The sequence below is a fragment of the Haliotis asinina genome, chromosome 16, assembly GCF_037392515.1.
Source record: "Haliotis asinina isolate JCU_RB_2024 chromosome 16, JCU_Hal_asi_v2, whole genome shotgun sequence".
NCBI lineage: Eukaryota > Metazoa > Mollusca > Gastropoda > Lepetellida > Haliotidae > Haliotis > Haliotis asinina.
In genome coordinates, this window is record NC_090295.1 from 1,087,839 (window position 1) to 1,108,636 (window position 20,798).

General features: G+C 40.8%; 1 protein-coding gene across 1 annotated transcript in view; it reads right to left on the minus strand.

Annotated features, from left to right (window-relative positions):
* The window catches only part of LOC137268740 (uncharacterized), a 39,728-nt gene extending 24,699 nt beyond the window's left edge, over positions 1-15,029 (minus strand). Inside the window, exons 1-3 of the mRNA XM_067803323.1 lie at positions 14,943-15,029; positions 8,093-8,216; positions 5,996-6,123 (exon numbers count right to left, since the gene is read on the minus strand). Coding sequence (XP_067659424.1) covers positions 5,996-6,123; positions 8,093-8,216; positions 14,943-15,021 — 331 coding nt within the window. The 5' untranslated portion in view covers positions 15,022-15,029. The remainder of the gene's footprint in view (positions 1-5,995; positions 6,124-8,092; positions 8,217-14,942) is intronic.
* Between the last annotated feature and the right edge of the window lie 5,769 nt (positions 15,030-20,798).

Below are 20,798 nucleotides of genomic sequence, written 5' to 3' on the forward strand. Positions count from 1 at the left end.
GGTAAGAACCACATATGAGTATGTGCTAGATCTTCAAAACCGTCTTGAGGAGACTATTCACGTAGCACAGCAAGAACTTCAAAAGAAAGCATGTAAATACAAAAAGTTCTTTGATGTGAAGTCCAAGCCAAGAAAAATGAAGGTTGGTGATAAAGTATTAATTCTGTTGCCCACTGATTCAAACAAACTGTTGCTGCAGTGGAAGGGGCCATATGAAATACTGGATACCTTTGGCATTGGCAATTACAGAATACAGGTTGGTAACAAGATTAAAACCTATCATGCCAATCTACTGAAAAGGTACATTGAGAGAGAGGAGGTCAAGGACACAGCTGTATGTGACGTCAGCATAGCTCAACTTGTGCATGTCAGTGCTGGTCTGGTGGATGTCAAGGCTGAAGAGGTGAGTATGTTAGACATAGCTTCACCTTCTTTAGTTTCTAAGGAAACGTATCAGGATGTAGACATTTCTGAAGATTTGACAGAGGAGCAACAAAATGATGTGAAGGAGCTCATAAGTGAATTCAAAGATGTACTGAGTGATTTACCAGGGAAGGTAGATTGTATGGAATATAAGATCAAGCTGACATGTAATGAGCCTATACGATCCAAGCCCTATCCACTTCCTCATCATATGAGAGATGTTGTAGCTAAGGAGATACAGCTAATGTTAGACATGGGGGTGATAGAACCTTCTCAGTCACCATATAAAATACAGAAGTTAGAAAGATATCTGTATGGGAGAGAATTTATTTTGGAGACTGACCATCAGCCCTTAATATGGATGACCAAGGCAAAAATGACCAATGGACGAGTGATGAGGTGGGCCCTGACTTTGCAACCCTACAGATTTCTAATTCGTGCAATCAAAGGAAGTGAGAATGTTGGGGCTGATCTCTTGAGCCGGTGTTCACCCTAGTCATACTATGTGTATGGCAGTGTGTAAATAATGTACTCTCTGCATATCCAGATTATTTGTCAGCAGTTATTTCTTATGTATTACTGTGCTATTGTACATTTAGACAATTGTGTTTTATGATATTTATGCATTAAAACAAACTTAAATGTGATCTTGAGTGTAATATATAATTGTACTTGTGTACAATTACTTGAAGAGGGGAGTGATGTCAAGATCACAGATGATTTCGTATATATAATTAGTTTATGGTACTGTAAATAGATGTAGTATGGTATTGTTAGAGTGTGTTATATATTGTTGGGAGTTGTTGTTAGATTATGTTCGGTAATACTATGGGAACAGGGTTATGTTCAGGGAAGCGTGACCAGGTATGGCCAGAGAGCTGGGGTGTTAATTTGTAAACAATAGAGAGGTGTTGAGTAGCTTGGGTATGGGAGGTCAATATAAATAGTGAGGAAGGGTAGTAATCTGCACAGTCAGCCAGAATCACCACTGTGTTCACCTGTATGGGTTCAACTTTTGTATGGGATTGCATCTCACGCTGGCTGGCGTAAGTTTTTATTATCATTATTACTTTTGTATTTATTGATTGAGTAGATGTAGCAAGAAATTGTTTTACTGATGTAGTATTTCTAGATATATGTGCATATTGTAACACTATATAGCCACAAAGCCATTCAAAATTTGAATGTTATCGTTCCACAAAACCTGTTCCACTTTCAAATATGTAAATCGGAGTAAAGTACATGCATAAAGTATAAGACATTGACACATGTCTTACTGAGTAACTGTAGTTACTTATATTGTATTGTAGTGTCCCGGAACTGGCCGGTTATCCTTAAAGTAAGGAGAGGGGTAGTATCTCCGCCTGTAAGGAGACAGACAAGAGTCTTCCCTGTTGTATAAGGAGCATGTATCTCCTAGTAATGTGAGATGTGGATGGCACAGCCATCAACCATTACACAGGCCCCTTAAACTCCGTGAGGGAAACCATCGCCTGGGTGTGAGGGATACCACACAAATACCATGACGTCACCAAGTGGAACCACAGTGCACTGACATTCTGATTACATTGTAAAGAGAAAGTGTTCTCTCTGAGTGGCTAATTCCTTTATTGTTATTTAGTTCAATTGTTTAGTTTCTGATTGGGATTATATGTAATCATTATCTATATTAGTGAGGGTATTAGGATTTTAGTGTAGTTAGTAGTAGTAGTAGTATTATTAGAACTTTAGCAATATAAGTGGTAGACAGAACTGTATATGTAGCTAGGTTAGGTAATTAGATTAGTTAGTTGTATTTGCACCTGTAGAATTAGTTTAGTATAGGTATTGGGGTTACTTATATCTTAAGGGGAGGAATAAAGTTTTGCAAAACAAACTATTCTTCTGTTGTGGTTACTTTGGTATGTGACAGTTTTAAACCCCGTACCATCTGCATTCACCACGATTTTCAAGTGTGCTAAATCCATATTATAATATATAATTCATATATTATAATATGTACATAAAACTTCCAGGAATAACGAGCGGTGAGGCCGTTCAGCTGACGCACGCGATCGATAACACGTCAGGTCAACTCGAAGTCGCACTCTGCGATATCACCTACCTACCGCAATGGACTAACATCAATATCAGCAACAATAAGCTGTTCGTCAGTGGAACTCGCAGCCAGATAACTGACGGCTACTACAGCGTGTGCTCTCTAAACGACGAGGTCTTCAAACCCCTGGGAGCCGAACTCAAGATGAACGACTCAAACGGCACAGTGGTGTTAATCAACAACGGAAGAAACCCCTTGAGGCTTGGCCGACCATTAGCGAGGATACTCGGTATGTCTCCTGACGAGATAAAACCAACAACAACCGTCACAGGCACGAAGTTACCCAACCTAGTACCGTACCGAGAGCTGTACATTCATCTCAGTCAGGTGAGCACAACGTACAACATTCAAGGAGGTCACCCTTCCACTATACTGAGAGCAGTGCCGGTGAAAACTGAGAAATACAACGACGGTAGAACCGAGTCGTTTTCACCACGGCAGTATAAAAAATTAACCCAGGGCAACATACCTGAGCTGACAATATCGGTGTTAGATATAAATCATAATCCTGTAAATATAGGATACCTCAGCTTAACGCTTCATGTAAAATGACCAGCGCACAAGGGCCCGGAGTGAAAAAATGCGTTAATATCGGGATCTCCGACCTCGGAGACACGCGCGGTTTCGACGCTCCCGGAGTAGATGGTACATCGTACGCCTTGCAACTGAAAAACAACATTTACAAACGCGTTGAAATCCCCTCCGGTGGAACCCTAAGTGATATGATAGATACCACAAGAGCAACAGTCAACACTAAGTACTCCCTTGTCAACACCGGTGATAATAACTGGATAATATACCCATCATTCGGGGGTAAACTGTTCGACTTAGACGATGTTGAGAGCACTACCGTCGCCCGAAACAAACCATATATGCTCGTCTTCACCGAAGATGACAAGTGGGTGTTGTTACCCGATAACGACGACTGGTTTCTCAATATTAGGCTCGTCTCTCCCTACGTGTTCACGGATAACAAAGACAACCACCTAAACAAAGTCGTGAACAATGGAACCATACTCGTGGCTTACGTCCCAACTCAGAGACGTAGCATAGTCGTCAGCCCACTCGACACTATGGCAGCTCACATGCTATCGAGTAAACCGAACATACAAAACGTGAAATTGCAGTTGGTGTCTGAATTCGAAGGCGTGGTCAGTATACTAGAGAGTCTACCGGCAAACTCAACACTGATCATCAAAGTCTACCTAGGGGAACCATCGGGGAATGATGTCGAGATCGTGAAGGGGATCAAACTCGGGTAGGTGAAACGACACCAGTATCAAGTTTGTAACGTTTACGTGCGGGTGGGTACCGACTCCAACACCAGTCTGCAGGGGGTCAACGTGATCGTGGAAAACAAGATATCACTAACCAATATCTTCCTGCCTGCCAACATACACTTCATGGGTATGAAGTTCACCCCTGAATTATTATCAAAAAACCAGTTGGAAATTATATCATAATAATATAATAATGACCAGTCATCGACCCAACACTACGCTTAACGACCTGGGAGATACAGAGGGATTCGATCAGCCTGGTGAGGAAGATGAATTATACATCCTGCACTTCAAAGACAACGTGTACAGACGGGTGTCGTTATCAGATCTTAAAGAGCCCAAATGGCTGATCAACTTAACACCCACCTCACCTTATATCACATCAAAATAATTCGGGTATATCTCTAAGATTAGGAACAACGGTATCTGGCCCGGGGATTTCATTCCGGAGAATCACTTAGGATCTCCGACATTTTTGGATACCGAAACAAATGGGTTAAGTTCTGGATTAGATAATAAATTAACATTTAGCAGTAATCTTTTGCCCCAGGTGTCTATTGATAGAATATCCTACCCCTACACACTCATCATAGAAGTCGTCTTTACGTATTTTGACAAGGTAAACTCTTCGAAAGGACGTCAAATGTTACCCGGGTTGGTAATACACTGGTATACCGAACACTTAGACCAACACTGTCGTATTGTTATACAACGGGATTCCCCTACGGGTTCTATAAACCGCTTAATAAACCTCAGTGGGGTTTTTATTACAACAGAAAAGTCTATTAGCCTCTCACCTATTATCATTAGTTATGATCTATCCCTTGTAGGTTTCAAATACATTGATAGACTATTAACTGAAACCCAATTAAAATATCTTTCAAAATATATATTATAGGATGGGTCTGTACCCAGTCGTAGAGGAAGTAGCGAAGACGCTGGAAACCGTAGATGGGTTCCGCTTGAGGCAGTTATGTGATGTGAAACGTCAACTAGAAGAAGACCGTGACACGCGGAAAGCACTATGTAAAAAGTACAATAGAGCTTTCAATATCGTGGACGGGGCTGACACTACCCTTATGGCAACCAGCATGGGATTAGGGGCGGCAGGCGTTGGGTTGTTAGCTACCATCGTGGCTGCACCTATAGTGCTAGGTATTGAAATAACAGCTGGGGTGGCAGGGTTGGCAGGGTTGGCGCTTAAGTTAGTATCACGCAGACTTAATCGTAAGGCATTGAAACACGACGAGATCAGGGTTCTGGCTGAAGCAAAGCTGAACACAGTGAGTGAGCGAATTTCCACGGCACTCTCTGACAGTAAGATCTCAGAAGAGGAGTTTCGTTCAATCCTATCTGAACTCAAAAAATATAACGGAATGAAACAAGATATTCGGTCCAAGTCTCGTAAGTCTGCTATCAGCGAGGACGAGAAAAAAAAGTACATAGAACAGGGGATACAAAAAGCCCAGCAAGCCTTTATTACGAATACCAAAGTGATCGTAGGCGGTTCACATTAAACTGTTTCATCGATATAAACGTGACATAGGCCGCCAAAGTGAGGTATCTATACCAGCCGGGGGAACACGAGGGTGATAGCCGTAAGCGGGCCACCGATCCTATATGGTCAGTCAAAACTTACAACATAAATAAAGTGGATATGAAAGCCGACGAACCTAACTTATACTACTTGAGGGATGGGCCGGGTAGGGGGTTTGTAAGAGAAGAATTATTGATCGTACCGTATGGCACAGTGTTACCTCCTACCAAGGCACAGTAATTACCGCCAACTTTTTTGTAGTAGGGGTAATAATAGCAAGAGCTAAGGGGCCCACCAACGTCTTATTTAATAAATAAGGCTTTGTAGAGACATTTCTTGAAAGTGGTCCAGAACTATCATTCCCTATACTACTACTGAATCTACAGCTTAATAAAACGTGTTAATAAACTTTCCCTGCTGTATTTCTGAGAGAAAAAATAAAATGTGTTCCTCCCTCATCACTTTTTTCTATCAAATTTTTTTTCAAATGTCCTACCGCCCTCGTCACTTTTGACAAAAAATGTGCCCAAGAAACATTTAATGTTTTTTATGCAGCCTTATATATGCCCCATTGTGTTGGGGGTGAGAGTGGAGTTTCGGTGACTGGTCAGGCTGTAAGTGTAAGTTGTAAGGAAGTGTTGAGTCTATCAAACTAACCTGCGACCAGTCGACTGGCAACCAGGAAGTACTTGGATATCCCAACAAAGTACATGAAACTGCCACCAATCTCAAACAACACAGCGAACAGTAGTATCAACTTCACTCGGCGTGACTTGTCAGCCCATCTACAAACATAACAATACAACAATTTTGAAATTTTCAGAGGCAAAACGTCAAAACATCACATTGGTGCAATGTTTCAGTATAGATTCTTTAATACCATTGTCAAGCAAGAAATTTAAATGTTGCATCAAATTTTACACCACAGTGGCATCTTAAACAGAACTACCCTACAGTGAACAAGTCATCAAAACTGAACTCATATATGCCAAAACAGAACAAAAATCACAAAAATCCTCCAAAACTGAAACAAACTCTCTGTAATGGAAAACTAATCATTTGAAATGGAAACAAAACTTGCATACTGTAAATCATGAAATTAATGCAAACATTTTATTAATGCGAAAAATGCGTCTGTACATGTGTCGCATTATTAAAATGACGCATTTCAGTCTGGGGGTGTACTTTTGAATAAACGTCAGAAAACGGAAATCTCTTCCTTTCATTGACACTACGTAATACCTATTGAAATTATTCATCGGCAAATTTTGTCACTAAGCAGAAGTGTTGACACTACACACTACACCAGTCAATACAGGTCACTTCCTCATTACGGGTATCGCAAGTCAGTTATCACTGGTTACAATAATCACTGTCAATTGTTCAAAGTCATTGAAGCACATCAGCCAGACCGGACATTCTCCAGCCACGCAGGATCGTTTAGCGATCGTTGCTCACCTTTGCAATTTTGCTCTCCATCCATTTGGCATGTAGAGGCTTCATCACACTTATTCGTAAATCCACAAGCGTGTCCTTTTTAGAACCTGTCAAATTGTCTGACACTTTGTTGGCATACCAATTAATAAATTGGTTCTTCATGGCCACCTTGAATTCACCATTAATTGTTGTCATATGACAAGCAGTAGCAAGCAATCACGTGATCAAACATGGCAGCGTAATCATAACATTGTCAGCTCCATTCCATTCAATGTTTAACAAGCTCAATTCAGGTCACTAGTGTGTGGTAATAAGAAATGAAAAGAAAATGAACATCAAAGAATCAGGGTGTCGCATTTTTCTGATCAACACAGCTTCCAGAGCTCGCATTAATTTCATGACGCATTTTAGACAAGACCTTTGCACTCGCATTAAATTCATGACGCATTAATTTCATGATTTACAGTATTACCTACAAGTGTCCAAGAATGACTGCCAAGCATACAAAAGCAGTCATAGCACCCCAAAAGGGCCGGCAAGTCCGAAATGGCATAAATATCATCCATGATGGTGGCAGGGAGGCAAACAGGCTTTGTTCAATAATGTTTTTAATCACAATGAGTCTAATTTTGAAAATGTGAAATCGTGATGTAGCGCATCAACCTCCTATTGTATTAAGCTTCAAACCTATGTTCATGCTTCTCAGATTTTGCTATAATATTATCCAAAACGGCCTTCCTGTTGTGAATCATTTCACCTTGTCAAATGTTTTCAAATTTTTTATCATGAATAATTTTTATAATTTAAGTTGTGTTGCCAAGGCATACTGAAAATGTTCATCTATTTTACTACTGTGCTGCTGCACACAAATTAAGCACTATTACAATCCCTATGTCCATACCACTATTCTTTGGCTTCAACTACAAAAGAGCACTACCTATAAGTAACTTTCAGCTATAACTTCTGGCCAATGGCATCATACTTTATGGACCACAACTTGTCTATTATATTATGGTGCAATGTTTCAGTATAGATTCTTTAATACTATTGTGAAGCAAGAAATTTACATGTTGCATCATAATAAAATAAAGAATTTGATTTCAAGTATAATACCATTTTTATCATTCATCAACTTTCTAAAATGCCAATCAAACAGATCAATAACTTCGTAGGTAATAACATCTCATTTTGTGCGCTATCATCCCTTCAGACATATATTTGTATGCCAGGTCGCAAAAGTGAGTGAGTTGTTTATACTGCAGTAACCAGGAGCTATGTCGCACATAGCGGTTGATAAGAAGAGCAATAATTCCCTACCTGCCCATCAGAGGCCCAGCAAACATCCCTGAGAAACTGAAGGCTGACAGCATGAACCCTAGGAAGTACTCCTCTGCATTGAAGCGTGAGTGGATGTACAGCCACGCACTGGGCAGGATCACAGCTGGAACACACACAATGACGACAACAATGATGAAGCTGACATCAACGATCACCTGCCTCGTACCGACAGATCAGTAATGGCGATTAGTGAAGGTCTTACAGTCTCGTCTAGATGTAACCACCTCACAAAGCAGGAAATATAAACAGATGTGATTTTCTGTTGCAATTTCGATTGTTTTAACCTTCCTTAAAGGCCTTTGATGTGAAAATAAAACACATACTGTTTCAAATCTACATTTTTGTTCAAAATAGTGAGTGCAAGAGTGAGTTGTTTTACGCCGCACTCAGCAATGTTCCAGCTATATGGTGGTGATCTGTAAGTAATCGAGTCTGGACCAGACAATCCACTGAGCAACAACAAGAGCATTGATCTGCGCAATTGGGTAACTGATGACATGTGTCAACCAAGTCAGCGAGTCTGACCACCCCATCCCGTTAGTTGCCTCTTACGACAAGCATACTCGCCTTTTATGGCAAGCATGGGTTGGTGAAGGCCTAGTCTACCCCGGGACCTTCACGGGTCTGTTCAAAATAGCAACATGTATGATTTGTTATGAAAAAACAGCCATGTATAGACCCAGTGTTATATGCCACATCAATAGTGGAAACAGGTTTTAATGATTATCCGTATAAGAATTGTGTTGACGATAATGTTGCATACAAACAGTATTACAATGATGCAGCCGTAAGTTACTCCAACAATACAAAACATCTTTTTTCAAGGGCTGTTTTTAGGACACTGTTTAGGTAGCAATTCAAGGCAAATTATGTAAAAACTTGAGAAATATATTTATTTACTTCAGAATTAGGGACATTTTATGCTCAGAGTTACTTCTCTGATATGCACCACTAATCAATAGATATGCAATAAACAGTTATCAGTGTCTGTAATCTTCATTGATGGCCAGCCCTACAGGTCTCCAGACAATTTTTAAACATCAGGAGTATGCTATACTACTTATATCTTTTCAACAGTAGTGCTGGGAAAACTTACATTTAGAGAATAGAATGGAATTTAATGGAGTATCCTTTCATATATGTACCGCAACATTGCTACTCATGTGTAAACATGTCAATGAACAATAAAACAATATGTTTTGAAATAAATATGTTCATAAATGATACTAAGACACCACTGTTGTGTTGTGCATCTGGAGCGCTGCTACTAGACATCAATCCTAGGCTTATTTTATGACCACTGTTGTGTTGTGCATCTGGAGCGCTGCTACCAGACATCAATCCTAGGCTTATTTTATGACCACTGTTGTGTTGTGCATCTGGAGCGCTGCTACTAGACATCAATCCTAGGCTTATTTTATGACCACTGTTGTGTTGTGCACCTGGAGCGCTGCTACTAGACATCAATCCTAGGCTTATTTTATGACCACTGTTGTGTTGTGCACCTGGAGCGCTGCTACTAGACATCAATCCTAGGCTTATTTTATGACCACTGTTGTGTTGTGCACCTGGAGCGCTGCTACTAGACATCAATCCTAGGCTTATTTTATGACCACTGTTGTGTTGTGCATCTGGAGCGCTGCTACTAGACATCAATCCTAGGCTTATTTTATGACCACTGTTGTGTTGTGCACCTGGAGCGCTGCTACTAGACATCAATCCTAGGCTTATTTTATGACCACTGTTGTGTTGTGCATCTGGAGCGCTGCTACTAGACATCAATCCTAGGCTTATTTTATGACCACTGTTGTGTTGTGCACCTGGAGCGCTGCTACCAGACATCAATCCTAGGCTTATTTTATGACCACTGTTGCTACTGATGAGTATTATCAGAGACTATAACTATCAAATGCATAACATTTCTTTGTTGCTTGTTGGTTAAACACTGAAATCTTTTATGTACACATGACTTTGTTAACTTTTGTTCAGTTCGGATATTCGACAAGACACCAAACACTAAACTAAAAGTACCATGAAAGTCACGGAACAACCCAACTACTCTTCAATACAACCATCAATAACTTCTCATGAGACATTCACAGCATGACACTGTTGATTATTTATAGTTTTTAGATTTTTAGTACACTGTAGGACACTAGAATGCCTCCCCATGCATATAAATACATGTGTCAACAATTGTATATGACAGGAAGTCCCTTATGGTCTCATGCTTGTCATAAAAGGCAACTAACGGTATCCGGTGGTCAGGCTCCCTGACTTGGTGTACACACGGCATCGTACCCCTATTGTGGAGATGGATGCTCATTATGTTAACCACTAGACTGCCTAGTCTGGGCTTAACTAATTAATTACAGACCACCGTCATGTTGCCATAAACATACTAAGTGTGAACAAAATAGAAACACCACAGCATCGAGAGAGAGAGTGAGAGAGAGAAAGAGAGAGAGAGGGGGAATATATATATATATATATATATATATATATATATATATATATATATATATATATATATATATATATATTCACAGCAGCCTTATAATCATCGCCACTTCCTCCAACACGGCTCCCCCTGGCCATATATTATGACCGGTCCCTTACTTCAGACAATACAGTGCATAGGGCTGTTCCGGATCACTAATGAAAAACCAACTGCATGCGCCTCCGCAAAAATATATCTGAAGCACATAAGGGCAATTTCTGACTGAACAATGTCTCATGTTACTTACACCAAAATATGAAATTAATTCGGTCCTGATTGACTTTAGAAATATCGCAAAAGAAACGCTCCGCCGTTACGGCAGTTCCAAATCATTTCAGGGTATTCCGGATCACGTGACATAACGAGGCAGTGTTCGGTTATTGGTGCTCGTTTGGGGCAACAGGGGTCTGTGTCAAACAGTAACACACGTTTAATTAAATAAATGCGCTAACAATATTCATAATGTTTGATAAACGAATAATTAACAAACATTGCAGTTGATAACAACATCCACTTGGTAGATAGTTTTAACACCTGCTGCTCATAACAACATACTCCAGAATCATGATTCCAGGTAACGGTGTGGGCTGAAAATATTTTCTTGGGGTGAATACATAAGTGGTTTATGGTACTGATCTCTTCAGTATTGATATATAGTATTTTGTCGTGACTTTTACATGCGACTTCAACTTGTAAAGTACAACTATCGAGGCAAAATAACCCATTTTTTCTGAACCTTTAAAGCTTTATTCAGTCAAGATTTTAACATCACATCAGCATTTACTGATTGTAAAGCTAACGAGTATAATCTATTAATACCAGCCTATTTGAACTCTTTATGGGTGTACGTGTATCTTCTTGTGTTTAAAAATAAAACAAACTATAGCTCGAGCCTACTCCAACCTCATTGCTTCCGCCTCTGGCATAATTCATCACTAAAATTCATCAAGTTACTAAAAAAAAGAATAATATGACTTGAAAACAAAACAAAACAATTTCAACCCCAAAGCATTGTCAAGTTGGTTATTTCCAATATTCATAATCTTTTACCTGACAGACAGTTCTTAGGAGATAAACATCATGTGTTGGCCAATTTCCGGGTGTTATTGAGTATTTGAAGCACAGGAATGCATTTGGAACCACCCGGAAATTGGCCAACACATGATGTTTATCGACATTGTAAACAAAAAAGTAAACCAAAGGGGTTTTACTGTCTGCACTCGTTTACATCGAGTATGGGTACAGCAGTGAAGTGTCATCAGCTGGCCGTTTCAGCTGGTTCCCATGGTAGCATCTGGAGTTGCTCATTTGTGACGTCATTCTAACTTTACGTCACAATATGACTTGAATGACGTCACCACTGTTGATGACGCAACAAAACAATTGTTTACATGTCAATACGCAGTGAATAGTCTTGCAGTTTCCAGGAATCTAATACCATTTGATCATGTTTTTCAACCAATCAGATTACAGAACACAGTGACTTTTGGTTTACAATGTACCGCAAATTATGTTTTGGCGAAATGAAGGCCAAAACGTTTTATGTATCTACTCTGTGCAAAGAACATCTAAGACAGACCCTTGAGTGAGTATATATTTTAAATAAAGGCAACCGAAGTAAGATCGTGAAACTAATTACTTTATTTCAACAGTAATTAACATTTTTCGGCGGTTGGCAGTCCTGAGGTGATCACTATTTTCTGGTGATCTGGAACTGACTTAAACAGGTGGTTCCATAAATTGCTCATTTCTCCAAAAATATGGCAGATGAAGAGAAGATTTTTGTTGCCCTTAACAGATGAAAAGTATATGCATGCAATGGAGAGGGGAAAGTTAACGCGAAGCAACTTGATTCTAGTCTTATTTGAGATGGGCCATTCCGAATGAGTTACCTTTTCCTGACGTGCCAACGACAAATTACGCAATGATAGGTATCCTCGTTACGGGTGCAAGCTAAAACGTCACCACAGCAAAACGGCACCTGGCGAAAACGTCACCGTTTGGACAGAACGGAACCTTCCCTTGGCGAAAACGGCTACAAATGTTATGGCGAAAACGTCATCATATACAATTTTAAAAAGGATGAACATTGATATGACTTTATTGTATTGTGAACTTTGGATAAACATTTAGTGTTTCGTAAATAGACTTTGTGAAATAAAAACATATATATTAGGTAAGTAGACGTTATTGGATTGTGAACTTTGGATGAACATTGATATGATCACTTTAGTGTTTCGTAAATAGACTTTGTGAAAACATATATATTACCTAAATATAAATAAATAATATATCAGGAAAGTATGCCCATCAATATATAACACTAACACTCACCAAGCTGCTTGCATTATGTTTAGATAATAAATGCGTCTACTCTGTCGACAATGATTGGAAAGTGCTTCTCATACCCAAGCTGCGTGTAGTATGTTTAGGTTACTTCCATCTAAGTCTGGAATCAACTGCCAAGTCAAATCCCCCAGAAGAAGAAGCTATGGATCTGGACGCTGATGTAAGGGCTCCTGATATATCTGACATTAATATATCATCAACGTCACTGCCACCTCCAAACGACCATGATGACCGTGAACGAACTACGATTGAAACCACCATCCTCAATCCCCCTACAGCTGATATTCCAGAGAACGTCTTTACAGTCGTGGACACTGGCTCCCAGAAAGGAAAAAAGAAGCTTGTGGATTCGTATGGATTCACATATGTCATTCGTGTAAGTACAGACACATCTTCCTAAATACACGTGTATGCAAATGCAAATGTAATAGTTGATTATTAATATTTAAAATATGTTTGAAATAATATGATATTTTTTGTTACAGAAATCAACAACCAACCGAACGTACTGGCATTGCAGTGTGAGAAACAAAACAACAACGTGTCCTGCCTCGGTAATCCAGTTCGGAGATTCGTTTGATGAGGGAAAACACCGTCATTGTCACCCACCCCAACCTGGTCAGTTGACAGCGATCAGAGTGAGAGTGGAGGTAATTATCGTGTTTGTTTAATGATTGTCCGGACTTGTTACCTGTGTAATTAATCCGAAATTGTGATTTAACGGTATTAAAGTAAGTGTATTAACGGGTGTGTCATTGTGCAGTTGTTATATTCTGCAGGTGAAGGAAAAAGCTGTCAACAATATCTATATGTCGGGAGCCAGCATTGTTGAGGAGGCTCAGCAAAACCATGTCGATCCGGACGTGACAAGACTATTCCACAGAATATCGGATAGGGTTCTAGCTAATGGGATGTTGCGTCAACTCACTGACTATTTCAAAAGTCAATGGATCACCCACCCTATGTTCACCCCACGCACCTGGTCCGTCTTCAACATTGCAGTCAGGACTAACAACTTTGTTGAAGGTATACATTTCATTTCAAAATACATACATCTAGACGTTATCATAATAATAAAAGTTACCGATATTCTTGAATAAAATAATAATACATTTATAGTAATAACCATATGTATTTTTCTGTTTAGGCTGGCACAGGCGGGTGAACAACAAGGTGAGGGAGCAGTCGCTGGGAATTTACCAGGATGGCGATCTTTCCTTGTCCCAATTCCTGACGAGATGTGCGGCAATTCATGGGTCCATCCATTGAGTTTAAAATACTCTTATCTCAACGGTCCTTTTCAGGACCACCAAACAACCCAAAAGAATGCTTGATAACTTGAGAAATAAACATCTAAACATTACAAACAATTAAACAATAAAGTCAACATAATAAAGTCAACATAATAATAAAGTCAATATAACAATGATATATGGTGACGTTTTAGCCCTTTAATCAGTAGCCGTTTTCGCCAATTTGGTGCCGTTTTCACCAAACGATTTTGGTGCCGTCCTGCTGTTGTGCCGTTTTAGCTATAACCCCTCGTTACAGGGCGCGCAAGTAAACTTCTGGTTCAGATCAAGTAAAACAAAATATATCACCTTAAAGAGCAATGTCTCGGCTTTAAAATGAGAGATTGAGTGAAGAAATCTATCGAGATTTACAGTTTCTAGGGGTAAATGTACGTGGCAGTGATCCGGAATAGCCGTGATCCGGAATACCCTTACCCACTGTATTTAAAGCAATTCTATGACTGGAGTTATGTGATCATGCAATGCTCCGACATTCAACATTTGAACAATATGATAGATATGATGTGTTTAAACAATGTGTGTCACACTTCGTGAGAAGTAATAGTTTGTTTCCGCGGCAGTGACTTACGTCCAGTCATCTTGCCTGCACATGATACAGATGTAGTCTGTATCCAAGGCAGGAGAAGTTTTCACTCATTTGAGCTGTCAATTCTCAACATGAACTTACCATATTCGACTCCTTCCATGAAAAAGTATGCACCCATTGTAAAATAAGTCAACCTTTTCTTAGCTTTTAGGGACACCATATTTCTAGGGCCTTTATATCACATCTGAGCACCTGTCACCACTCGTGTTTCATTCCTACAGAAGAGTGAATTTAGAGTTATCTGCCCCTGACTCTCTTGACTTGTGCATTGTTTCGTACCCTGCGAGCATTTTAATTTATCTTTGGCCCTTGTTACTGATACGTTCATTACGATCTTTAGCAGTGCTCACAACATTAAGCAGAGATATGTATCATGTGTGTACTGACGAATCGTTGCTAACAATATATTAGTGGGAAAACAATGTGCAATCTCAACATCGTAACCATTGTCACTGTTACTGTATATCCTTCATTGTGGTCAGAAACTATACAGTAGTCTGATATATGGTCTCTGTTGTGGTGTAAATGATTTTACACTTTTCTCAAGTAGGATAACATGTTTTGATATTACTAAATTTAATAATGATACCGATAGCTAGTTGCCTACAGTGGAGTATCATTTTCTGGATGGTTTTAATGTTGAACGTGTGCGATCGTGGTATTGGCTAGCAGGATACTTGGGGTTTTTTTCAGGTCAGGATACTATTAAAATGGTATGGCTTTTATGGAGCTGCATGTTTAATGTGAATTATCCCCCCTGAGATTGTATGATTGGTATGTGCCTGCCAATCCCACCCCAACAACCATGCATGTCATGAACAAAATCAGCGACACCACTTCCCATGATTCTTAAACATTTTAATGTAACAAATTGATGACACTCCCAAACAAGATGAGAGAACCCCCTACAAATCAGCATCACCCTTCCTTTGCCATAAAATGATAAACAGTCCCTTTGGCAGTACAAAATGGTACGAACTACTGATAATTTTTATTTTTTGATGAGAAATGTCATTTAAAGTGATTGAGATTTGCATAACTCATTGAACTTCAGATGACCGTAAACATGTGATTGATCATGAAATGTCTAACTCATTAATTTCACAAGATGCCTCTGTTCTCAAGTAATGTGTATATTATTAGTCTGGTTTCAGAAATGTTTTCCTCTTTTATTTAAGTCGTATGAAGCCAGACTCTTGTTATGATACCCAAAAATTCTGAAGTGTCCAGAACAGCATTCAAAAGTTCCACTAACCCGGAGGCCCAGCTCCAGTTGTTATTGTATCAGGCCAGTAAATTAAAACATGTGCAGGCCTTAATGGCCTTCAGTAAATTATCATTTCAATGATTTTTCTACTGGAGTGTTTCCCCAGTTTTTCATTATTAATGTTTGGGAATCATCCACGATCCATCATCTTACAATAACTTACAGTTTCACTTAATGGTATTTCAGCACTTAAGCATAGGAATGTCAACACTAGACTAACAAATATAAACCCCTCCGTGTGTCATTTTGTAGAAACAGTGTGAAACTGTGTACTATGCAGTCTATTTTTTTAAACTGGTTTGAATAAAAAAAAATGGGCTTGCAGATTCCTTTTGGGACCTGTAGATTTTAAAGCTTGCAGGTAGTAGCAGGCCCTGATGGCCAGCTGGTAAATGAAACTATTGCAAACACTGGTCCAGATAGTCTAATAATAGGCCAGAATAAAAATGTGTGTATGTCTATCAATTCAAAATCACTTTTGAATTTAAGGATCAAAAAGAGTTCAGCAAACACTGGGTTTGAAGTGTGAAGGGTGACATTGTTGAGTAAATGGTTACACATTCACTGGTTAAACTGATTGGAATGTAAAGATGTCAACTTGCTGAACCATTTCAAATGATAACAGTTCTAATGGTGAAGAAATGGTTTTGAAAACAATGGCTTTCTCCTGAAAGGGTACTATATATTCAAGGTAAGACATGCCAGGTGTGCATTACAGCCTGGTGATTGTGAGGGTCATTCCGCCCCCAAACTTGGTTGTTTCCAAACATGGTTGGCTGTATATGGCATGGAGGAGACAATCTGATAGGGGAATCCCCATCGGTGACTGATTACAAACATGGTTGGCTGTATATGGCATGGAGGAGTCAATCTGACTGGGGAATCCCCATCAGTGACTGATTACAAACATGGTTGGCTGTATATGGCATGGAGGAGTCAATCTGACTGGGGAATCCCCATCAGTGACTGATTACAAACTTGGTTGGCTGTATATGGCATGGAGGAGACAATCTGATAGGGGAATCCCCATCGGTGACTGATTACAAACATGGTTGGCTGTATATGGCATGGAGGAGACAATCTGATAGGGGAATCCCCATCAGTGACTGATTACAAACTTGGTTGGCTGTATATGGCATGGAGGAGTCAATCTGACTGGGGAATCCCCATCAGTGACTGATTACAAACATGGTTGGCTGTATATGGCATGGAGGAGTCAATCTGACTGGGGAATCCCCATCGGTGACTGATTACAAACATGGTTGGCTGTATATGGCATGGAGGAGACAATCTGATAGGGGAATCCCCATCGGTGACTGATTACAAACATGGTTGGCTGTATATGGCATGGAGGAGTCAATCTGATAGGGGAATCCCCATCGGTGACTGATTACAAACTTGGTTGGCTGTATATGGCATGGAGGAGACAATCTGATAGGGGAATCCCCATCGGTGACTGATTACAAACTTGGTTGGCTGTATATGGCATGGAGGAGACAATCTGATAGGGGAATCCCCATCGGTGACTGATTACAAACATGGTTGGCTGTATATGGCATGGAGGAGTCAATCTGATAGGGGAATCCCCATCGGTGACTGATTACAAACTTGGTTGGCTGTATATGGCATGGAGGAGACAATCTGATAGGGGAATCCCCATCGGTGACTGATTACAAACATGGTTGGCTGTATATGGCATGGAGGAGTCAATCTGATAGGGGAATCCCCATCAGTGACTGATTACAAACTTGGTTGGCTGTATATGGCATGGAGGAGACAATCTGACTGGGGAATCCCCATCGGTGACTGATTACAAACATGGTTGGCTGTATATGGCATGGAGGAGTCAATCTGACTGGGGAATCCCCATCAGTGACTGATTACAAACTTGGTTGGCTGTATATGGCATGGAGGAGACAATCTGACTGGGGAATCCCCATCGGTGACTGATTACAAACATGGTTGGCTGTATATGGCATGGAGGAGTCAATCTGACTGGGGAATCCCCATCAGTGACTGATTACAAACTTGGTTGGCTGTATATGGCATGGAGGAGTCAATCTGATAGGGGAATCCCCATCAGTGACTGATTACAAACATGGTTGGCTGTATATGGCATGGAGGAGTCAATCTGATAGAGGAATCCCCATCAGTGACTGATTACAAACATGGTTGGCTGTATATGGCATGGAGGAGTCAATCTGACTGGGGAATCCCCATCGGTGACTGATTACAAACATGGTTGGCTGTATATGGCATGGAGGAGTCAATCTGACTGGGGAATCCCCATCGGTGACTGATTACAAACATGGTTGGCTGTATATGGCATGGAGGAGTCAATCTGATAGGGGAATCCCCATCAGTGACTGATTACAAACTTGGTTGGCTGTATATGGCATGGAGGAGTCAATCTGATAGGGGAATCCCCATCAGTGACTGATTACAAACTTGGTTGGCTGTATATGGCATGGAGGAGTCAATCTGATAGGGGAATCCCCATCAGTGACTGATTACAAACTTGGTTGGCTGTATATGGCATGGAGGAGTCAATCTGATAGGGGAATCCCCATCAGTGACTGATTACAAACTTGGTTGGCTGTATATGGCATGGAGGAGTCAATCTGATAGGGGAATCCCCATCAGTGACTGATTACAAACTTGGTTGGCTGTATATGGCATGGAGGAGACAATCTGACTGGGGAATCCCCATCGGTGACTGATTACAAACATGGTTGGCTGTATATGGCATGGAGGAGTCAATCTGACTGGGGAATCCCCATCGGTGACTGATTACAAACATGGTTGGCTGTATATGGCATGGAGGAGTCAATCTGATAGGGGAATCCCCATCAGTGACTGATTACAGACTTGGTTGGCTGTATATGGCATGGAGGAGTCAATCTGATAGGGGAATCCCCATCAGTGACTGATTACAAACTTGGTTGGCTGTATATGGCATAGAGGAGTCAATCTGATAGGGGAATCCCCATCAGTGACTGATTACAAACATGGTTGGCTGTATATGGCATGGAGGAGTCAATCTGATAGGGGAATCCCCATCAGTGACTGATTACAAACATGGTTGGCTGTATATGGCATGGAGGAGACAATCTGACTGGGGAATCCCCATCGGTGACTGATTACAAACATGGTTGGCTGTATATGGCATGGAGGAGTCAATCTGATAGGGGAATCCCCATCAGTGACTGATTACAAACATGGTTGGCTGTATATGGCATGGAGGAGTCAATCTGACTGGGGAATCCCCATCGGTGACTGATTACAAACATGGTTGGCTGTATATGGCATGGAGGAGTCAATCTGATAGCGGAATCCCCATCAGTGACTGATTACAGACTTGGTTGGCTGTATATGGCATGGAGGAGTCAATCTGACTGGGGAATCCCCATCGGTGACTGATTACAGACTTGGTTGGCTGTATATGGCATGGAGGAGTCAATCTGACTGGGGAATCCCCATCAGTGACTGATTACAAACTTGGTTGGCTGTATATGGCATGGAGGAGTCAATCTGATAGGGGAATCCCCATCAGTGACTGATTACAAACATAGTTGGCTGTATATGGCATGGAGGAGTCAATCTGATAGGGGAATCCCCATCAGTGACTGATTACAAACATGGTTGGCTGTATATGGCATGGAGGAGTCAATCTGACTGGGGAATCCCCATCAGTGACTGATTACAAACTTGGTTGGCTGTATATGGCATGGAGGAGACAATCTGACTGGGGAATCCCCATCGGTGACTGATTACAAACATGGTTGGCTGTATATGGCATGGAGGAGTCAATCTGACTGGGGAATCCCCATCAGTGACTGATTACAAACTTGGTTGGCTGTATATGGCATGGAGGAGACAATCTGACTGGGGAATCCCCATCGGTGACTGATTACAAACATGGTTGGCTGTATATGGCATGGAGGAGTCAATCTGACTGGGGAATCCCCATCAGTGACTGATTACAAACTTGGTTGGCTGTATATGGCATGGAGGAGTCAATCTGATAGGGGAATCCCCATCAGTGACTGATTACAAACATGGTTGGCTGTATATGGCATGGAGGAGTCAATCTGATAGAGGAATCCCCATCAGTGACTGATTACAAACATGGTTGGCTGTATATGGCATGGAGGAGTCAATCTGACTGGGGAATCCCCATCGGTGACTGATTACAAACATGGTTGGCTGTATATGGCATGGAGGAGTCAATCTGACTGGGGAATCCCCATCGGTGACTGATTACAAACATGGTTGGCTGTATATGGCATGGAGGAGTCAATCTGATAGGGGAATCCCCATCAGTGACTGATTACAAACTTGGTTGGCTGTATATGGCATGGAGGAGACAATCTGACTGGGGAATCCCCATCGGTGACTGATTACAAACATGGTTGGCTGTATATGGCATGGAGGAGTCAATCTGACTGGGGAATCCCCATCGGTGACTGATTACAAACATGGTTGGCTGTATATGGCATGGAGGAGTCAATCTGATAGGGGAATCCCCATCAGTGACTGATTACAGACTTGGTTGGCTGTATATGGCATGGAGGAGTCAATCTGATAGGGGAATCCCCATCAGTGACTGATTACAAACTTGGTTGGCTGTATATGGCATGGAGGAGTCAATCTGATAGGGGAATCCCCAT